Source organism: Triplophysa dalaica, chromosome 9, assembly GCF_015846415.1.
Source record: "Triplophysa dalaica isolate WHDGS20190420 chromosome 9, ASM1584641v1, whole genome shotgun sequence".
Classification (NCBI taxonomy): domain Eukaryota; kingdom Metazoa; phylum Chordata; class Actinopteri; order Cypriniformes; family Nemacheilidae; genus Triplophysa; species Triplophysa dalaica.
Genome location: NC_079550.1, coordinates 15,388,932 through 15,412,335, shown reverse-complemented (window position 1 = coordinate 15,412,335; position 23,404 = coordinate 15,388,932). Strand labels below are relative to the sequence as shown.

Below are 23,404 nucleotides of genomic sequence, written 5' to 3'. Positions count from 1 at the left end.
CTCATTTCTGTCTCCCAGTAGAAGCACATTTAGAAATATGTACTGTATTTACAGCAAACATTTACATGGAGAAAGTCATTAAGGTCATCAGGTAAAACCCTACAACATAAACAAACACCTGCAGCATCTACGGTTTCAAGATATGGAAGCCCAGGCCAGAGAATGTGCAGTATGTGTATCTATCCTACCACTGATTGTTATTTAATATTAAATGGTATTAAAGAAAATAATAACAATAATTTTTTACAATAGTGCTTTTTTATTTATACACTTGGTAGACACTTTTTTCAATGCAACCTGCAGTGCCTTCGGACATTTTAACACTATGTGTTCTCATGGCATCAAGTCTCATTGAATATCAAAAATGAATAGCATCAGCTTTTCCATCTCTTCCTTTCTTTTCCTCTTTCCTGAATAGGATGGAAGTGGTGGCTGCAATATTCTTTTTGTAATGTCAGAGCTGAGTACAGCAATAAGGGAGTGAGGGCTGGCATCAGCTTACTTCGAGAAAACGCATCACTTTCACCTGATATTTATATATATATTTGAGCACTGAAAATCTGTTTCTGTGGTGTTTGCAGTTTAATCCCTTCATCCTGACATATATCACACATTTATCTGGAGTTACAAATATGTAACGTTAACAGCAAATGCAAAACATCTTCAAAGAGGAAGTGAAAATTGTGGGTAATTGGTTGCATGGCAACGGCACAGTAGATATTGGCTTTTAAACCTTTGTGTGGGAGTGGAAATCTACAGCTCTCCATCTAGTGAATGAAAGAGGAAATAACATCTCCGTGAAATGAAAAGCACCCCTTCTTTTCAGGCAAACACTTCTTGAGGAAAATTAGCCAAATGGAACTTTCTCTACAGCTGTGACGAGCGGCCGCCTCAAATGTTTATAGACCAAGATTAAAGCTAATTGAAGCTCAAAATAGACCGGCTTTTAACTCATAAAAAGTGGACGCATCTTTCCAATAAATCTGTTGTGCCTTGAATCTAGATGAGTTTTACAAAGGAAGAAGGTTGTTCCTGGGATGCCAGACATTAATCTGTTAAACCAGACAAATTTAGTTTTTTTTTATTTTATCTGGTGCGCTTTTCAAAGGTTTAGTTTGCCCAACAATGAAAATTCTGTCATCATTTACTTACCCTCAAGTTGTTCCAAACCTGTATTCATTTCTTTGTTAAAGTGAACACAAAGAGAGATATTTGTAAGAATGTTAGCAACTGAGATTTCTGGGGCACTATTGACTGCCATTGTAGAAATGATTATTGTATATTTTTTTATTCTGTTGAACACCAAATATATTATTTTAAAGAATTTAGGAAAACAAACTATTCTGGGGCACCTTTGACGAACATTTTAATGGTAGTTAATAGTGTCCCAGAAATATGTTGCTAACATTCTCCCAAATATCTATCTTTGTGTTCTACGGAACAAAGAAATGTATAAAAGTTTGAAACTATGCCTTTAAATAGTCGCAAAACAGCTTCTTTTAAGCTCTGAAATAAATGGTTTTCTTTATTAAAATGGTGGCCTTAGCAAAATATCAAGCGTCACATTTCAGATCCTTCTTTGTCCGTTTGCAATATAAATTTGATTTCTCCAAAAAAGGTCCTGCCTGAGGCGAAGTGTTAATCATACAATGGATAAAGATAAACTTGAACTTGATACATCAAGCTTGGGTTATCAAAATAATAGAATTTCCGTTTCTCATGTATTTCAGTTTTTCCTGAGGTTGCCGTGTTATTTAACAGCATAAATGCAAAGGAATCGAATGTAAGAGGACTTGTAATGTTTCATAAATTACCATTTTTATGACTTTTTTGCTGAGAAGAGGCTGCTTTCCCATTCCAGTTTTCTTCATGCTGTGTATCAATAAAGGGAAAAGGAAGTTGTTTTCTTTAGGTATTCTTAAAACATTTTACACCAGAGTATGCCATGATATACAGTATCTTAAAGCTTTGGCCAAAATATAACCTTTTCTCCCAGTTCTATTTTGATTAACAAAGTGCACAAACAACAATGGTATGTCCATCAGTTCCAATAGGCCTACATAATATTTCAGTTCTGCTTTTGTATATATTGCAAATAAATGAGTGAAATGTAATAAATACCTAATACACATGTGTTTCATGTAAAGAGTATATGCCTCCATTTTACTATGCTATTATAAATAAACATTTACATAATTGGAGCATCTTTTCAGATATCCAAGCTTTGTAGCCAGCCAGACTCCAGTGTGACCTGACATTCCATCCTCGTCTCATTCCGAAGTCACAGTTTTCAGCTGTCTCCTTGGATATGAGGTGACAGAACAGTAAATAAGCAAAACTGTCCACTGGGATTGCAAGTCAACGTGGGGGGGCTGATGAATTTATCCCAGATGTTCTTAAACAGTGCGAGATACCAACCTAATGCAAGTGTGTAATGCACTTTCTGACAACCTCACAGATAAGAATTCTCATTCCCAGCAGTCTATTCCCAAAATACTTGCTATGATTTACGTGCATATCTGATGTAAAAGATTTGCAGATGCATCAGTAACTTTTAATGGATTTGAAGATTGAATCAATTCCGTGTCTGTGATGCAAATCCTCTCCGTGCTGTTTCTGACAGCCATTCTACACACATCCATTGTAGCCTACTGTATCTGCTCGGACTTTTGGCTCGGACTGACCAGACATATTTTATGGGTCTGACACTGGGGATTAATGATGGTGTAATGGAACCGATACCTGGGACGTTCCCTGGGACAGAACATCGCTGATTAATGTTACACTGTATTTACTGTAGTATTTGCACTTGCTCATCTCTTTGACTTAAATCTAGCATGTCACTGATATACAGTATCATAAATGATAATGTTTTTGGAAAAATCATGCTTTTCTGCATTATATGAAACACGTATTGCACCTGCTTCATATGCAAACAAAAACCACATGACATATTAGTTTTAAGAGAGCTTGTTATTTTTTTTTATAAATATTTTGTTTGTTTTTCTGTTTTTGCATAATCAAATCATTTACTTTAGGGATTTTAAAGAGGGGAAAAGTGCTAGGTATTCTCAGAAACAGTTTGTCATGCCTCAGGGAATGTGAAGAATTACCATATGAACATTTACGGCCTTTATTTGAACAGTTACAGTACTTGAGACTATGTGTGCATCAAGATTAGAAAACCACAACCGAAGCTATAAACTAACTCGAAAACCATCTTTGTAATTGCAGTTTTAATTCTAAATGTGAATTTATGTTTTATCAATCTGCGTATTTAGCAATAAGTTCGAGAAAGAAAGTGCAGATGTTCAGGCCAGAGTAGTAACGCTATTTTCTTTTTTTCTTAAGCTACAAATGTTAATTCTGTTGCTCTTATCTCCTTGGAGATTTACAGGCTATGTTTCCCAGGCTTGTTTGCATTACATTTGACACATTCTATTTGTCACAGAAGGTTGGCTTGACGTTGCACTGTTTCATTGCAGAGTTATTGTGACCCATTGGAAGTGTGAATTTTGGAGTCCAGATGTATTGCACTAGTGGCTGGCCTGATGCAATGTTTCAAATGCCAAATCCCTGATCAAGAGCAAAAGAGAAATGCAAAACGGTTCTCAAAAGTGATGATCTTTTTCTTGATGTTGCTCGTAAGCATGCAATCTCAAGTGATTGGAAAGTGAAAAGTGTTTCCGAGACTGATGTAGAACAGACATCATCTGAGTGATGCGTTCTCTATTGTTCTTAAAACAATCAAACTGCTTGCAGCTTTTTTTACGGTGTTGATTTTTTTACCTGGCGCTGCCTCTAATCATGTTTTCAGAAAGAGAGTGCAGTTGGGAAAAGCCTGGCATGAGCTTTAATGGACTCTAATGGGCTTGTTAGGCCCCGGGGAAAAAACACTGTGATGGAGACGGTACACAGAGAAGATTCAATCCATCTTAAAGGTAAATTCGGTTTTAAGCGATCTCAGATACAATGTAAGCCGCTGAAAACCATTGTCGTCACTGTGGCGCTATTGTGTTACACACAGTGTAAAGTGATAGTTCCCCCATACAAGACAATTCTGTCATAATTTACTCAAACTCTTGTCATTTCAAAACAGCAGAACACAAAAGAAGGTATTTTAAGAGAATTTGGGTCACCAAACAATAGAGGTACCCATTGAATTCTATTGAATATACACAAAACCAATGCAAGTCAATGGGTGTTGTTTGGTTCTCAACATTCTTCAAAATATCTTCTTTTGCGTTCCGCTGAAGAAGCCATACAGGTTTGAAATCACGAGAGGGTAAATGATGAAAGTGTCATTTTTGTGTGAACTAGTTTCCAGCACAGGTATACACTATACAGTAGAAGAGTCTAACAATAAATATGTGACTAAGAGTTTTTTGTATTATTCCTTTCGAGAAAGACATGGAGGCATGAGAAAAACGCCCTTTATGCCCTTAACAATGCATGTAATAATAAAGAGTAAATATGTAGAAAAGGCCATCTGCCCAATAAAAATAACATGTAGCACCTTTGCTGTTTTAAAACATATAAATGTCCAGTATTTATTTTGTCATGTATCAACTCAAACGGATGAAACCATACGATAATTACTATAAAAAAACCAATTCAGTTCACGTTGCCCTGTCTCGACTTTCCGTCTCAATATTGTAATGGGACGGTCAGTGTTGGAGAGCATACGTCACACATCACCGTAACCTCTAGCTGCACACTGTCAATTTGCGCTGTGTAACTTCGCAAGTATCTGTGCCTGTCCCCCTGTGTGATGTGAACTACACGGAGGACATTTGACGCTACAGTAAACAGTGCTGCTTTTCGATGTCTCTCCAGATCCTCATTCAAACAAGGGAAACGGGCGTTTTTGTGAGGTTACCGCTGCGGTTTGGAGATACAAACTGTCTGTCATACCATCACAGAATGCGCGAGGATGGACACGCAGCAACGTGAGTATCACTTGTGCGCTTTTTATGGACCATTTACGCATCAAAAATACGCGCTAATTGTCGCCTTTCACAATACTAAACGAGTTGACATCACATCTGTGTTCTTTGTTTTAAAGTGAAGGAGAACTTTTGCCTTGTTGCCACATCACGGTGTCAGTTCTGTCAGATCTTAAAAGGCCACCAATAGTGAAGTAAAACTGATGCATATGCGTTAGGCTTTTTTGCAGTGTATACTTTGGAAACTGCGTTTTAAATATTTTTAAGGAGCCGTGGTTTTTACAAGGAGGCATAACTGTAAAGTACAACAGTAGCAATGGCTTATGTATTAATGCATTTAGTTTAATGGTTGAGTGCGTGTTCTTTCCACTCAATTTCTCTGTTGAACATGTGGTTAACAGTGTTTTAAGCAATACGCTTTAAATAGCCTCCGGCTATTGTTATAACATGTTACGTTTTGGATGATGTATTACTCAAAATCCTCTTAGAAAAATGAACCAGGGTTTTACTATGGTTTTACAGCTTTCCTGTAGCTCAGTGGTAAGAGCATTGCGTTAACAACGCAAGGTTTTGGGTTCGATCCCAGGGGATTGCATATACCTAAGTAAAATTTATAGGATAAAGCAATGTAAATCGCTTTTGGATTATAGTGTCTGCCAAATGCCTAATGAAATGTAATGTAAGTGTCCCATAGTAAACGTTTATAAGCCATGCTGTTTTGGCATATAGAGTAATATTTGTACAGTGCCATAGTTTAACTACAAATATCATGGCTACTATAGTGAAACCATGTCATATTTGCGCGTAAAAACAAATAAAGCAAAAACTTTGGTTTCCACAGTTTCCTCGTGAGAGTTATCAGTAATAGAATGCATCTGTTTGCAAACAGACTTTGTATATCCATTTTTGGCAGCAAGGTCCAAAAATATTTGTGAATCCAATGCTAAAGTAGTTAGGGTTCCTATTTCAGTTCAATGGCTGGTATATGTAATCCAATATAAATTCAATACAGTGGCTTTGCATGTGAGCCTAGCTCTTGCTCTAGCCCGCAACTTGTGGCTAATTTCGTTTCTCACATCCTGTCTGATCTCAGGCAGTGTGGGTGATCTTTTAGAGGTGAAAGGACAGTGTGGCACGTGAAGCGCATTTCTGGAATGTTCCCTCGTGCTTTAGCCTGATATGGCTTCTTTCTCCTGGTTGTGTTAGGAAACAAATGCACCATTTAATCAGTCCTTTACAGCAAACAGTAATCGCCCTCGTGGGAATACGAGATAAGAACTAACATTAAAAGCATGACGAGCAGAGAAGAGTAATGGAGTTGCGAACCAATGAGATGTCTTCTCCAATGCCACCCGCCTGAGGTAATAAGGGTGTTTGCCTGGCTAATGTCTGGTTTGGGCACTGGATTGTGCGAGGAGTGCTATAACCCGACAGCTTGGTTGCTCCACAAGTGGCTGTTTTCTAATGTACTAATGAACTCATGCCATTTAAGCATATAATTAAATATGTGGAGTAATTTGTAGTTTTGAAACATCTATCGTAGATCTTATTACAGCCACATGAAAATGCTGGATTTATTTGCATTGGATGCTCTTGCGTGTGGTCAGTCTTGTATCATCCAGCTACATTAGGGAACAAAACCGGGCCTCCTCTGTTGCCAATATAAAATGCACGGCACGCTATTGGTCGGTATTGAGCGGTTTGATCTGGTAAGCAACCCGACTCCTACAATACATCAACAGGAATATGCCATATATCAAGCCGTATCATGTAACACGATCAGACACATGCCTACTGTATCTTGCATACCTATCTCACGTCTCAGAATCCCTTCTTTTTTGTTTTGTTTTTGAATGGCTGGATCTGCAGAAGGGCAATTCGAACGTTATGGACGTGACATTTTCATTATGGACGTGACATAAAAATGCTCAGAGAATGATTTTGGTACGATTATATTGAACCATCTGTTTATATTTTACTGAACCCTTGTTGATAGAGTCTAAACATCAAAAAAAGTTAGTCTATGAAAAAAATATATATTTAAAAAAGGGAAATAAACCTGCGTCATGGATGTGACAAAAAAGGATGAGGTTTTTGGGAGACCATCAACTTTGTAGGATATCTGTAAAATAAAATGCACAATCCTGAAGCAATAATACCTAATGAATGGAGAAGGGATGCCATTTTAAAGAACATGAAATAGTTGCTTTATATAAATTTTCATGTGTCCATTTATGAGGAATATGTAGCGTTATGGATGTGACAATCCTGAAAATGGCCCTACCTGACTATGAGGAATCATGCACTAAAAATAAAACAAATGCTTTACAAATTTGAAGAGAGATCTCACATTGGTATTTGAACCACCAGATGTTAAAATCTGTGTAGTTACCAAAGTAAAAACCGCTGGTAAAAACATACTTTTTACGTGGAAAGGTTGACATTTTCACGGAATTGCCCAGAAGGCGAAAAGTGTGCTTCATCAGGAAACAAAATGAAAAACATTTGAAACAACTCGAGGTTGAGTAAATGATGACAGAACTTTTATCTTCGGGTGAAGTGTGTATGGATGTGTCAAAAAAGGACCTGTTTTTGGGAGTCAACATTGTAGAAGCTTTGTGTAAAATGCCCAAACCAGAAGCAATAATACTCAACAGAAGGGATGACTCTTGATAAAACATAAAACAGTTATTCAATTTAATTTTAAATGTGCCCATTTCTGAGAAATATATACCATTATAGATTTGACCACACCCAAAGCAGCTCTTACTGACTATTGAAAAACATGCTTTTAAAATTTCTAAAACCTTTTTTTGTGACCTTGCGTTAGTATTTCAAGCTATTAGTATGGTCAAAACCTAAAAAAAGGTAAAGTTAAAATTTGCGTGTAATTTACTTTCCCGCCGTGTCAAATTAGGTGTGTTAAAACTGAAAAAACCCAGCAATGCATCAGGTCCATGATAAAGCACTCTGCTGTTTGTTTCTCTCAACGGTGTAACTCAACCCATCCTATGCTGGCTATAAGAGGCAGCCTCTTGGGGTCCCCTGGATAAAAGCAGAAGCTTTTAGTGAAGCTGCCGCTGTGGCCACTTGTGGTATTATTGATGTGCAAGAATGAAATAGGAGGTGTTATTTTGACTCTCATCAGATTTTCTAAGAGATGGAGTGGGACAGGAGACAAGGATGCTGTTTTCTGTGGTCCAGCTTAGGCGTACACGTTTTAAACTTATTCGAGCCGTTGTAACCGTTTTGAACTGAAGAGATAAGGGAAAAAAAGATTTATTTTGATGAATTCTTTATTATGCACACATACACACAGCAAATGTAAACTTTCACAGAGAGACAAAATTGAACCTCTTAAACTTTGAATTTCATGAAAAATTAACATCTGTGTCAAGGACATACTGACAGTAAACATCAGCGTATCATTCATGGGCTTCATTAAAATACACTTATGAGTTTTCTATCGGTCTCAGCAGATTTTCTTCATCCATAATAAATCATTATCGACATACTTCTTTCTTTATAATGCTTTTCCACTTTTTACTGAATCCTTACCACACAAAACTAGTGAACTTCAGTGTCATAAAAACGTGCTCCTTGACTCTGGATATGTCTCTATCTGAAGTTTACTTTTCCAAAATGGCCCAAACAAAGGTGCCAGCAAATTCCTCCCTTTGTGTAATTGCTACATAATTACAGCCTCTCAAAACAACTACGGATGAAATAAAACAATAGAAGATGTGCACCAGATTCCCCAGATAAATGTGGAGGTGGTTTCCTCTAAGCAGCATTACTAAACAAAACAAAGTGAACTAACCGTGATTAATGTTGAAATCATTTCTCGTTCCCTCTTCTTACACACTACTGTAGGAATGTAACAACATTATCGATATCATGTTATCGCAATAGCAAAATTGTCTCAATATTATCTAGGGATGCACTGATATGTGCATTTTGGCTGATAACGATAACCTATAATTATTTAATACTGGAAGCCGATAATCAATATATTGGCCAATATACAGTATCTAAATATTAATATAACATTTTCTGAAACCAAAACAAAAGACAAAAAGTGGACAACTGCTTTTATTGAAAACATTCCCAGAAGTGTACATTGTACCATGTACCAAGCCTACTATACACTAGTCAAAACCTATTAAACTTTTCTGGTATGTTTATTTAATAAACAAATTAAAGGTGTTCTTTCAGAGCAACCCAGAAAAGGGTTCTTAATAGCCACATTTCTAACAGGTGTCAAGAGAGAAAACATTCAGACAGCGATCGGCTTTAAAAATTTCCTTAAGTTCCTATAATTTACACATTTATAAATATCTACACACTGTACCTACATTAACACTGTTTTGCTAATAGCATTAAGTGAATGATCATGACGACAGTAATGTATTGGATTTTAACTGTGAGCAGTGTGCAGTTGAAGTGGTTTAACCAGAGAAAATAATTCATCATTTATTGGCTAAAATTTATTTTATTATCGAATGATAACACTAAAAATGCCCATTTATTGGCCAATACCGATATGGCCGGAAAATTAAGCGTGCATCCCTAATATTATCGTGGTCACATGACTGTATGAAACGATAGCTATTCCGGGTCTAATATAAAGAAAGTTCCAAAAAATAATAGACGTTACCTCGGTCAAGGTCCATCTTGTGCAATTATTTTATTAAATGGATTTTTAAGTCATTTGACCCTTCTTATAATATAACTCATACCTCTAAGCAACTGTTAGGATTAGAGGATAAAGAAAACAAGATGTTTTTGGCACGTTTCCAAGTCATCATTTGTCATTCCAAACATTGCAATAAATACCGTCCCGTGGTTGTTATGCCAAGGTATTACCGTACAGTGAGATTTTGCTATTGTTACATCCCTAAACTACATCCCTTTGTGTGTGTCTGAAGAAAGCATAGTCATTTTGATACCTGTTTGCAATTCAGGACGGAGGTGATTGGTATTTGTGACCCTCCCTAAAGCAGCAGGCCAGTTTAAGCCGAATTAAAGCTCACCAATAAAACTCTCGACTGGGGATTTGAGTGGAAAATGTGGCACTTTTATTGAAGTCATTAATTCCCCTCGCAGGACGCCTACCCTGGTCTCTCTAGAGACATATGGCCACCTCTCCACTGGACCATAAAACACAGTTAGGAAAGGATTAAATACCTGCCCTGAATCAATACCAAGGAGACCGGCAGTTCTTAGCTCACCTGCCATGGTCAGACTGCAATGTGAATACGGTGTACTGATATAATGGACCATTCCCTGTAAAGCACATGGCCTCTCTCAAAAACTGTTATCTGTTTGTGATTCTGTCTGATATCTGTTTGTTCAGAACAAATAAGAGGATACCAGTGGTTACACTGTCAGATTTTGTCAGGTGTGGCTTCATTTAAAGATCGAGTATCATGCTATGTCATGCATTCTGACTTCTTTACATTGTTAAAGGTGCTGGCTTCTCATTCTTAACATGGTCTCTTGCGATAGTGAAGTTGAGGTGTGTCTGTTGTTCACAGCATTTCAGTGATGGATGAGTTACATAAATGGTGGATATAACTCTTGATTTGGAGATCATTTGAAACTGATAGATGTTAATGTGCTAAAATATGCCGGACATGAACCGCAAGCGGTGAGTCATACTAAGTCATACGTCTGTGTTTAGTTGGCAATCGGCATGTACGTGCATAATGAACAAAACATGAAGGGATAATGTGTTGCTTGCTCGTGCTGTGGTCCCGTGACACTCTCACCACTAGTTCCACCTCTAGCAGCTTGTGGTTTTTCTGGAAATAATTGTACGGCTGTATTTCGCTTTTATGAATTTGATCAAACTTAATACTTTTCGAAGAGACGACGTATGCAATACTACTGTATAGGCACTCAAGATTAATAAGAGATCTTTATCTTTAAAGATCTGATCTTTAAAGGTCCAGTGTAGGGATGTTCATATTGACCGTTTAATCGCTAACAAATTGTACAAAATTTGACCAATTAATACTATCAATTAAACGATTTAAAAGGTATGTTTATTTTTTTAAGTTAAATAATATTAAAAAATAATCAATTATTAATATGTTTAAATAACTATTAAATCATACATGTTTTTTTGTTTTCTGTATGGTGAAAGAAAAATATGCTATACATGTGTTAACTCACGGAGCGTGCAGACTCATACGACCAGGTGTAAATGCCCTCCAAAACGTTTTCTAGACTGATTAAAATCTGAAACTGGGCAAGTTTAATTCATCTTATTGTTGAGGTCACATTTGTCAGGGCTTTACCCCTCCAACGGAAGTGACATTTTTTACGTGTAACAGAATCTCGTCTGTAATGCGAAATGCAATATAATATACATAACTATGTCTTCAGAGGTTTGCAAAGACCTTACATAATAGATTGTGATGTTTTTATTATCTTAGAATGAGCTTTTTCTATCTACATACACCGCGGGTCGCCATGTTGTCTCTACAGTATCCCTAAACCGACAAACTGCTCTACACAGCGAGATTCATAAAAATGTTATGTCCTTCTGTAAATACTGAAATACAATTTAAAGGGACATCATTTGTTTATGAGTTTCTTCTCTTAATTTAACAAAAAATGTTAATTAATATTATAATATTCAGTCCTCTCTTGCCTTCAGAGGCTCTATCAAGCTCAAAAAAGGATAGAAAATGCTATAAAATAGCCTAACAGGTGCACTATAACTCTTCTGCACTATAAAGTCTTTGTTTGACATCACGTTTGACAGTTTGATACGCTTTTAATTGTGCGGTTTCTGCACTTCAGCAGTATAAAACCACTTTTATGGTAGTTTAATAGAACTTATTGAAACCCGAGAGCCTCTAGTCACTTTCTGTCTACTTATTTTGTTTCTGAACAACTATTCCTTTATTAATTCAATAACTTTGTCTAGCAGAAATAAGGTGGTGAGGAGAACAATCCCCTCGGTTGGAGACGGTGAGGTTGTGTTCTGCCTAGCTACCTGCTTATTCATCATGCTGAGCAGTTTGAAGGCCAATTGAATTAGTTCCCTTTCAGTTGCCCAATGTTCTCATGATAAAAGCCTCGGCTGTTTGAACAGCCAGGTGCATCCTGGTAGTAAAAAAAGTTTAGTTGTGCGACTAAAGCTCAACCATCACTTTAAAACCAACGTGTGACGCTTAAAGAGGTTTAAAAGAAAATGAGCATAATCGGTAACTGGTATGACGACAACATTTTTTTTGTACTGCTATAGCGGACTGAGCAATGCTGTAAGTCTATTATTACGTTTGTCTTTGTGTGATTGTGTTTTTCTACTAAACTGTCACTGTCAGCGAGATGTCTGGCTACCATCAGTGTTGTATGCAGGAGGGTTTTTTATGTTCATGCTTGCTTATTGCTTATTGAAAAAGCTGTTCTTATTTGTTCCGTCACTTTCGACTGTTATTTAGCCTTTGTTTCATGGTTGGCGCATCAGGAAATACAACATGTAAATAGCAGGTGCAAACGCTGCTATTTTATATTACAAAAATATCATATGATCAAATATCTTCTCTCTGTGCTTTGTGTGTAGTTTTACAAACTAACATCATATTGCTTTGAGTAAGCATGTCTTATAGAAGCATGTGTTGATTTTTACAACACTCATAGTAAAAATCATACCCAGAAGCACAAAGATGAGATATTTAAATGGCATAAGTGAAAACAGAAACTTACATCAGCGTTAAAAATGAAGGAGAAACTGGTTGGATAGCAGCAGGGGAGAAGTGTCAGATCTCACCAGTCGACATTCTAGAGACAGCAGTTAACCACAGGACTTGACCTCCATTCTTGCTATATACTCTCGGGTTGGACAAAGGCATAAAAATGCTATAAAAGTAATGAGTGCAGTTTCCTGACAAAGTTTCCTTCAGGAGAGGACAAACGTACTGCTTTCTCTGGATTTATACATTTATTATTATGCTTTTTACACTATAATTACTAAGCATACATAGTTAATGGTTATTGAACAATGTTGGTAATCTTAAATTACCAAATAGGGTGATTAATAATTTGTTGATTTGATCAATAAATAACTAGTATTTATCTTACAATGGCTCAATTACTCCTGCTTATACTTAAAGAGTACATATTACGAGATCATGTAAATTACATTTCATGCAGTGTGTAATGTTGCCGTGTGTGAATTTAAGCAGTCTGCCAAGTTGTAAAGCTGTAGGGGAATGAATAACAAAGTTATTCCCTGCGTTCCAATATATATAGGTAATGTTTTTGTGTGGGAATAGTTGGTACTTTTGTATGCATGACAAAAGAGATTGCACACACTGGGACATAATAACGGGAAGTGTAAGTGGCCGTTGTTGCCTAGACAACATTGTAGAGCAAAACTGTCAAAGACATCAAAATACAGTTCTTCTTTTCAATAGGTTATTAATTCATTCATTATTTCGTATGTAATGTTTACTATACACTTACATTTGTTCATTTAGTGACGCATCATATAATTTATTAATGCAGTGGAGCGTCACTAAACTCCGCCTACTCATGGCGAGTCGGGCGTAATATGCATCTTCTACACTTTGAATTCCTACTGGAAGTAGTAGACCATCCTGGAGTCTTTGAAATACTATTTTCAACATACTACGATTTGATACATAAAAATTCTACTTTCGAATACTATTAAGGATGGATTGGAATGCATGGATTGGCTTGGAAAAGGGAGTCGACTCACAAACTTACGCAAACCTACGCAAAACTTTACTTCACAATTTAAAGGGTGTTTTCGGGTGTTCAGCCTCGATTGCACAGAACATATTAAATATGAGAAATATGTTATATATTAAATATATTACATTTTGAGAAATGTAGGGGAGGCCAGGGGGATTCGTATCAACATACATTTACATTCATGTCAGTATAAATGAAACAATTGAAGACTTTTTTGTTTGATTAATGGCTGGAATTCACTGCAAAACCTTTAAAATCTGAAGAGATTTTATAGACTAGACATCATACACTTGCAAACTTTTTGAAAGTTTCAGATAGAAACACACTAAGTGATCAAATCAGCAGATTGGCACAGACTTTATGCGACAAGTCCAGACTGAAAATCTGTGCAAAGTCTAAGCAAAAGTATTGTAGTGTATTTTAGCCTTAGTAAGACAGCTGTTATTATTGTAGAGACAGTGGGTTTGTATTTTTTTAATGAAGGGATTAAGTTAGATTTGATATAATCTAAACAGTATCTCATCTTGTTGTGATGACAGATTTCTAGCTCACTATTTGAAAGTTGATTGTTTTGAACATTATGTGGAACCGTCGGAAGAAATACAGAAGATGAATGAAATGAGGAAGCATATACGATCAGAAAAGGAGGGCGTACCCGAGTTAACACAGAACTTTCCCCTGACATACGTTTTTGGTTCCCTTTTGATTATTTTATAACATTCTAAGAACGTTCTTTTCAGGTTTTTAAATTTTTGCAACCAGAAAATAACATTTCCAAAACATTGCAAGGTATTTTTTTTAAATAACCAGAAAATAACCTACAGTAACAGGAATATATAGTCTATTCATGCACAGTTCCTTTACATTTGGCACAAATGTTTTTATGACAAAAAATGGCATGTACATGTAAAAGTAGTCTAGGATCTATAAAGTAAAAGAACTGCCTCACATATCATCACTATACACCTAAAAACTATGATCCATTGTGAGTTATATTAGGCTTTTATAGAAAAATTATTTGCCAATTACATCTGTCCTTTTGTCCTTCCCTTGAACATTTGCCCTCATTGTAATGAACCCTGTTTAACCCAGGGGGTGTGTTGGTGCCCATGAGTTCTGCCAGGCGTGGTTGTGTTGTCCTTGATCTGATCTGTCCCTAATGAGTGAATAAATTAATAATCAGTCATCTCTATTTTAGATTCAGCCTTTTTTTGGATGCCTCTCTCTCTTTGTCCCCCCCTAGTCTCTCTTTGTCTTTCTCCATCTCTTTCATTAAAGAGTTGGCGGAAAGACTTGTCTCTCATCACCTTCTGATTGGAAAGCTGCCTGCTCTACTCTTCAAATACTGTATTTGTTATTGTGAGGGGTCTGTGATAACACATGGGTCTTTCCCATCAGACCAGAGGGGGGGGTAGATGCACAGAGGGCCTTGTTAGGGACGCGTTATGTTTACAGTCATTATGTAGCGTGACCTTATAGGGTAAACGAAAGGGACAACTGACACAAAATATGAAGTGGTTAATATTTCAGATACAATTCTTCTGGGAGAGTTTAAGCCTCATTTGCCCCTTTTAAGTTACGCTTATGCACTGAAACGCAAGTAATGGAAGTTGTGTTTGTGTTAGAAGGTATTTCCGCATATGCATTGTTGCAAGAATGCACGTTGTTACTTTGCAAAACCATCACATTTTTTCTTTGAACTTGACAATAACAACATTTGTCATTTCAAGAGCTATTGGCTTAGGAGTTCAGGTCATCCCGGGGTCAAGTGTACAAAGTCTTCCTTGTCCAGTTTATTTTCCCTGCACGTACATGTTGAATACTGACTTTAAACACAAGAAAGCATGTTACACTTAACAATTTGAAAATCACATTGAGATGATGGATAACAAAGCTGACATTTTGAGTTTTTATAGGAAAAAGGCTCTTATGATTGACTTCCAAAGGAACATGGGAACATTTCACAAGAGGTGATTATCACTTACCGCTGTTTAACATTTTTTTGTTGACTGTCCACCACTAAATGTGGCTAGTAAAACATACTGTATTCCCATTGATCAGCATGTCATAATAAATGAGAAACAATTGTCTATATTGTCTAATAAACAGGTCTTGTATGTTCAGTATCTTTGACATTATTGCATCTTTGCCTAAAAATCCTGCTTTTGGGTTGGCAATTGTTCTTGGCCAGTATTGAACCAAGCTTAAATTCCGAAATACAACCCATAAGTGATTGTAAGAGTGACTCAAAAGTGTGACCACTGATTTCTTCTGTTTATATGGGTCTCAATTTTGGGTGAACAATTGCTTTAAAGTGAGCCAACATGATACGATTATGTAGAACACAACTTTTTTTGACGTAAACCTGTAAATTTTCTGCTTCAGTTCAATGTAGTGTTTCTTCTGGGTAACACAGTATCTTTTGTTGAATTTAAAGGTCCAGTGTACCGAAATTTAGTGGCATCTGAGGTTGCGAATTACAGGAGGCTGACAAAAGAACTAAGATGTCCTCACATTTTCGCCTGTTTCCGAAGGAGACAATGTATTTAAGAAAACGTGTTCTGTAGAGCAGTTTGTCTGTTTACGGCTACAGTCCAAAAAAAATGTTTTGTTGGATTTACATAAAAAATGGTGTCAAGTGGGTTGCACACAAGTATGTTGAGTAGTTTCTACAATTAATCATTTTGTTGTATGAACAAAATAAATTCTCGTAAAGCTGTTAATACGTTTCTAAATAAATACAATCCATTCTGATTGTACCAATAATTCACCAATAAAATTATCGTAAAATATCAAATAATTTCAAATTATTGGTACAATCGGAATGGTTAAAATTTACTCAGAAACGTTTTATCAGCTTCTTTAGTTCATACAACTAAATTATTAATTGTAGAAACCACTCAACATACTTGTGTGGAACCCACTTAATTGCATGTTAGTCAAAACACAATGAGCAAATTAGATCATAGGCATCTCAGTACTGGCATTAGCACAGTTAAAGCTCATTGAATGATGCAATAGACATCATGGGGCCGCATAAACCTCTCACAGCCTAAGCCTAAAAAATACAACAAACGTTAAATGAACATTAAGCATAAACACGTCTTTTTTCTTTACTTAAAAACACTTAAAATAACACAAAATTTCGAAATTTACTGCCTAAATGCAGTCTCACGCAAAGCATGGTGGTAACTGAAAATCCCCCTTAACCAGTGAAGTTGAATTAACTTGTTTTTATTAAGTAAACTCAACAATAGGTCCAATATTATAGGGTTTTGCGTTCTACTCAACAATGTTAAGTTGACCAGTCAAACACTTGTTAAGTAAAGCTGACAGATCTACATTTTTAGTATAAATAACATAGTAAACTTACAGTTAATTCAATTACTAGCATTCTTTATGTATTGTGAACAAGGACGGGTTAAGTAAAACTATCAGCAGCAGCAGTTAATTTTTTGGACTATACTGTTTAAACAACATGGCGTATTACATGTAAGGGGACCTGCGGTGTATGAAGATAGAAATGGCCCATTCTAAGGTAATAAAAACATAGCACTTCATTATGTAAGGTCTTTATAGATCTCTGAAGACATATTTATGTATATTATATTGCATTTCTGTCAATAGATCCTCCAAAAAATTACATACTGGACCTTTAACAACTGTTTTTTTTGCTTTTCTCTTCCAACATCTTTGACCAAGCCTTACAGCCTTAACCACATTTACTAATGAGAAACACAAGGAAGGGTAAGAACTTGAGATCTGTGAAAACAGAGGACCATTACGTTATAAGGCAAGCTTATAGCACTTTCAGGTTTGCCAGACAAATAAGGATTTTCACAAAAAGGACTCGTCTGTAGAGGCTTGTACTGCAATGTGAAAAATAATTAAGGCAGTCATTTGATCAAAACCAATGATTGGATATATGTCTACTGGTGAGTTTTAGCGTTGGCATGTGTATCTTACCAATAGAAGCATTTTATTCATTTTACCATTTTTTACCTTTTATTACCATTTGTCTGGAAACTTGATTTTTTGAGTTGATTTGCATTGTGGTCTTCATGTGACCCATCTGATGCCTAAAATAGATCTCAGAACTCTCTGTGCTTCAAATTGTTCATATTAAAATATGTCATATTGATATATGTTACCTTACCCTGATCATTTATGCAATTTTTAGGATTAATGAAGATAGAATTCAACATCTGAAATAGTGATTTTTATCTCTGCTCCCTATAAAGGTTACTGATAGGCCTTCATACACGGTAATACATACACTATGTTACCAAAAAGAGGCCAGATATGTTTACTTAAAAGATCTGCGATAACACACCCTTGAAAATGTACACAAACCACGTTTTTGATCTGAGACATTATGTGTTGTCACAGCCAGCTCCATTCCCCTTTACTTTTTTTAATCTCCTTACGCAAACGAAAATGAAGACGGGTTGACAACTTTCCAGCGGTTTACATTCCATCATCTGTAATTCTCTTTAGGCTGTAGTGCTTTCAATCTTTCTGTATTAAAGGGGACATTGTTATCTGCCACTATGAGATATTGATATTGGGGCAGAACGACAGATTGGATTAGGGGAGCGAATATAAGGCCTGCAATGGTAAATCAGTCACCATTACCTGCCCAAGGCAGATCATTGTGGACCACTGCTAATATCTCATATTTTTCTTTGAACTTGTAAGCAATGTATTCAAAATAGTGTCACACTAACGAAGTGCTCGGTCACTGTGATGTACCTGATTTTATTTTACTGGTTTTCAATGAGATCACTGGTAGTCAAAATCAGTTTTTTGTTCTTCAGGTCATTTTATTGACACTACATGTGCATTTTGATTTAAAATGTACCACCGTATTTGTCCTGTGTATCATGACCGCAGATAATCTGAATAGCACAAGGTGTTGGTGAGGTTTTAATGGATGTTAAAGTTCATTTGTAAAAAACGTGCGTTTTTTGTGATAATTTATCTCCAAGAAGTCCTTTCATTGCCCTTTTACCTTAAGTTGTCTTCATTACTTACTCAGTACAAAAAATATGCTTTTCATGGAAAACAATGAACCTTAAGTTTATTCAGAAATGTGAGTAATTTTATGCTAAATTCCAGTATAATAATGTGATTTAGAGGAAAGCAATCTGGTTCAGGGATTTCGTTTGCTGTTCATTATGCCCACAGTGTGAATCATGTTTAGTCATTTCTTCACATTGTTTAGCGGTTTCCTTTGAATTTTCATTGACGCTGACTAACTTTGAAAGCATAAATTGTGTTACGGTTACTTTAAAGGGCCGATATGTAATGTGAGGAGCACAGTGTCAAAATTGTGTTGTTAACAGGGCTGTGTGTAATTTTTTGGAGGCTCTATTTACAGAATTGTAAGATAATATACATAACTATATCTTCAGAGGCATATTAAGACCATACATAATGAAGTGGTTTTTTACCTTAGAATGATCTATTTCTATATAAATTCACCACAGGACCGCTTACATGGAATTCGGCATGTTGTTCTTAAGTAGCCCTAAACGGACAAACTGCTCTAAAGAACGTTTCATAAATATGTAATCTACCGTAGTGCTTAGAATGGGAGGGGTGTATAGAGCCGTTGGTTGCAATTCGTAACCTCACCGCTAGATGTCGATAAATTTCGTACTCGGTACCTTTTAAAAAAATATAAGAAAAACAAAAGAAACTGCAACATTTTATGGAATACTGAAATTGTCCTGCATGTCCTGTTTAAAGACATTGAACTTGCATCTCTCATTTCTCATCTCTACTGCACAGCATCTTTCCAAGTTTCTCAGAGAATCTGTAAACAGTCCCAAAGAAAACCGCAAACTTGGTTACACTCCAGGCACTGAAGCTTTGCTGTATCACTCTGGTTTAATAACAACTTGTTATACTTGTGCACGGAAGCTCTATATGTGACTAATGATGCACCAAATGATGTGGAAAGTATTGTGGATGTATTTATGTTATGATGAAGTATAGGTTTTAACTGTATCAGCGACTTGTACAAAGATTACATTTCATAAATGCCATTAGTTTTAAATTATTCAGTATAAACACTTATAAAGGAAAGGCTACCTGTTACAAAATAATGTGTTTATTAAATTTCCTAGGATGTTCTATCTGTCTTTAAACTGAAATATCCTCTCAGTTACAAAAACTCACGATAAGAGAAAAATACAATCTCAACTCAACTCAACTCAACTTTATTTATATAGCGCTTTTTACAATTTTCATTTTTACAAAGCAGCTGTACATGAGACACATTTAATACAAGTATGAATTCTAAAGCAGCCCCCCCGGCCAGGCAGATAGTGCAAAACAATATGCAAACGGTGGTGAGGAACCCAAAACTCCCATCGAGAAAAAAACCCTCAGGGGAACTCAGGCCCAACCAGGGGATTCCAGTTCCCCTCTGGCAAAAGCTGCTGCCTCTGCACAAGCTCAACAGTGCTTGCACAACAAGGCTTAGTAAAAATTTGAGACAATCTGAGATTAAATTTAAGATTGTTGAAGATTATTCACAGAACAAATCTGTTTGATAAATATAATAAATATGTACATTCCTTGCACATATAAAAATTATGTTTACTTAGCATTATTTATCTATGAATTAATGAAGCATTTAAACAGCAATTTATTTATCTATGTTCAAGTACAAATCGATGTTCAATTATAATTATTAAACATTTTTATTTGTGAAACTTTCCGATTTTATTAAAATTCTCAAATTAAATATTTTTGTTAAAGGGATGCTGTCATTATTTACGCACCTTCAAGTTGATCACATCTGTATACATTTCTTTGTTCTGATGAACACAGAGAAACATATTTGGAAGAATGCTTATAACCAAACCGTTCTTGCCCCCATCGACTCCTATAGTAGAAAAAATACTTTTTATTATTTTTGTTCTGTTGAACACAAAAGAAGACATTCTGAAGATGTTCTGCTGCACTTTTGACTACCATTGTATTTTTTCCTACTATGGTAGTCAATGGGGGGCAGAATCTGTCAGGTTATAAGCATTCTTCCAAATCTCTTTCTCTGAACAAATAAATGTATACAGATTTTGGAACAACTCCAAGGTTAGTGAATGATGACAGAATTTTCATTTTGGGTGAAATATCCCTTTGATATGATGTAGAGTTTTCGTTTATCTTTTTCAAGATTTTAAATTAATAGAATTGAACAGAAAAAAAAATCCCACAGACTCAGCAAAGGCTGGTAACAACAAAACTGAAAATATAACAAAGTGTCCTAAATCTCACTGATAAATGAACATTAAACACTATCAAGCCTTTCTCTTTACTGAGAAACACCTAAAATAACATGTCATTTAAATAATACTCTCCTATTGCAATCTTATGCGCGGCATGCTGGAAACTGGAAACCCTCTTTAACACAACACAAGTTATTTGTCTACAGTAGTTCCAATTTAAATGGATTAAGTTTGATTATCGAATATTTAAAAATTTTAAAAGAGCTGAATTAACTGGACAAGGTGCAAAATCCCATAAATACAAACACACTCTCTAATCGACATTGTATCACAGAATATGTGGAAAATTAGACATTTCTCAACATTACCAAATGTTGTAAATTATAAAGCATCCTACTCAAGGGATCTCCTAAACCTCACTTGAAACTCACAAAATCCCTTTTTTCTCCTTTTTACAGATGGATGTTAATGGACACACCATGGGACCTTCAGAAAAAGTAATGGGAGAGCCTGCTGAAAGAACCTTTACTAAAACCTCTCCATGGTGATCATTTCACAAGGATTAATGACATGTTCTCCATCTAGCCTCTTTTTTATTTTCTCTTTTGACCATGAATGTATGGTTTATAGACTGACCATGAAATATCGTAGAGGCATGTGACACAAATGACCCACCATGCTAGACCAAAGTGGGTTACAGCGTAACTGTCACAGTAAAGCCAGAATGAAGCCTCTCAACTCAGTTGGCTTGAATATGGCTTGAACTGGAGCCATAGGCAGCTCAGCCAGTTCTGATGATTAAATAAGTCTCTGAGGAAGCAAAGAGACCATGTGTAACATCTCAACCTCGTGCAATGTCGACTCGAACATAGACCAGTTTTTCCAGCCGGCGCTGTATATAATAGTAATTGTACTTGGCTTCCCCACCAACTGCATGGCCCTGTGGGCCGCGTACATGCAGGTGAAACAGAAAAATGAGCTTGGTATTTACTTGATGAACCTCTCCGTGGCCGACATCTTGTACATAGCCACTTTGCCACTTTGGATAGACTATTTCGTGCATCACGACAACTGGATTCACGGCCAGGTGTCTTGCAAGCTCTTCGGTTTCATTTTCTACACCAACATTTACGTCAGCATCGCCTTCCTTTGCTGCATATCCGTGGACCGTTACTTGGCTGTGGCTCATCCGCTTAAATTTTCCAAAGTCCGTCGGATCAAAACCGCCTTGGTGGTCAGCGTCGTTGTCTGGGTAACGGAAATTGTGGCTAACTCCGCCCCTCTCTTCCATGACGAACTTTTTAAGGACCGCTTTAACCATACCTTCTGCTTTGAGAAGTACCCTATGCAGGACTGGGTGGCCGGTATGAACCTTTACCGCACTTTTCTGGGGTTCCTCGCGCCTTGGGGGGTGATGCTGGCTTCGTACAGAGGGATACTGAGAGCCGTTCGCAGTAACGTCTCCACTGAGAGACAAGAGAAGGCCAAAATCAAGAGGCTGGCCCTCAGTTTAATCCTCATTGTGCTCCTCTGCTTTGCTCCCTACCATGTTCTCCTGTTGTGGCGTAGTGTGCTGTTTCTCAGCAATCCCTGCGACTGTGGTGCAGAGGAGGACTTGTTCGGTGCGTATCATGTGACTCTTGCCCTCACCAGTCTCAACTGTGTGGCAGACCCCATCCTCTACTGCTTTGTCAATGAGGGGGCCCGTCACGACGTGGGCCGGGCTCTGACCACCCTCTTGGGTTTTTTCCATCGAAATCAAAAGGATGCACTGATGGGGACGTCCATCACCGTGGAGACGCCCCTAGCGTTGAATAAGCCTGACTTCTATGGTGAGGTAAAGGCTAATGGCTACAAAACTGACATTGAGGTGCTTAGGGACGAGTGTCTTCAACTGACCATTCTCAGTGTTAAAAAGCGTAATGAAATATAGATTACAAGAGATAATTCACCTGAAAATGACTTTCTTTCTCCTGCAGAACACAAAGAAAGATTTTTTGAAGAATGTTGGTAACCAAACAACATTGAACCCCGTTGACTTCCATTGTATGGGCACAAAACCAATGAGACATTTCTCAAAATATCTTCTATTGTTTTATTTACGTTTTAAATGACGTGAAGGTAAATTTTTGTCTATGGGTGAACAATCAGAAGCCCAAAACATATTTGAACATATAAGCCAAAAAAACAGTTGGAATTGTGTCATACACAAAATATCTAACAAAGTGTTCTGCAAACAAATTATGCTTAACTTTCCCCTGAATCAGTGTATTTACACATGTTTACATTTACTTTTAACCAACATTTTCATTATAGTTCTCTAGCAAGTAACTACTGATTTAGTTTATTATGCATATACAGTTCATAAAGTGTACCCGGTGTCTTTAAATAAATGGCAAATGATTGGATATTTTGTTATTCAATGCATAGTCATACAGTACTCTTAAATGTGAACATGGTGTAAATGCTGTTTCGGGCCACTACTGTATA

General features: G+C 36.6%; 1 protein-coding gene across 3 annotated transcripts in view; it reads left to right on the top strand.

Moving 5' to 3' along the window:
- Positions 1-4,705: 4,705 nt before the first annotated feature.
- Positions 4,706-23,404, top strand: part of gpr4 (G protein-coupled receptor 4) — a 19,279-nt gene continuing 580 nt past the window's right edge. The window contains exons 1-3 of one of the 3 annotated variants that reach the window (XM_056757714.1): positions 4,706-4,949; positions 15,593-15,646; positions 21,373-23,404. The exon at positions 21,373-23,404 is cut by the window's right edge and continues 580 nt beyond it. In XM_056757714.1, coding sequence (XP_056613692.1) covers positions 21,744-22,847 — 1,104 coding nt within the window. In that variant the 5' untranslated portion in view covers positions 4,706-4,949; positions 15,593-15,646; positions 21,373-21,743 and the 3' untranslated portion in view covers positions 22,848-23,404. Of the gene's footprint in view, positions 4,950-12,013; positions 12,221-15,592; positions 15,647-21,372 lie in introns of those variants that run through there. The other 2 variants (XM_056757712.1, XM_056757713.1) reach the window with 2 other exon arrangements.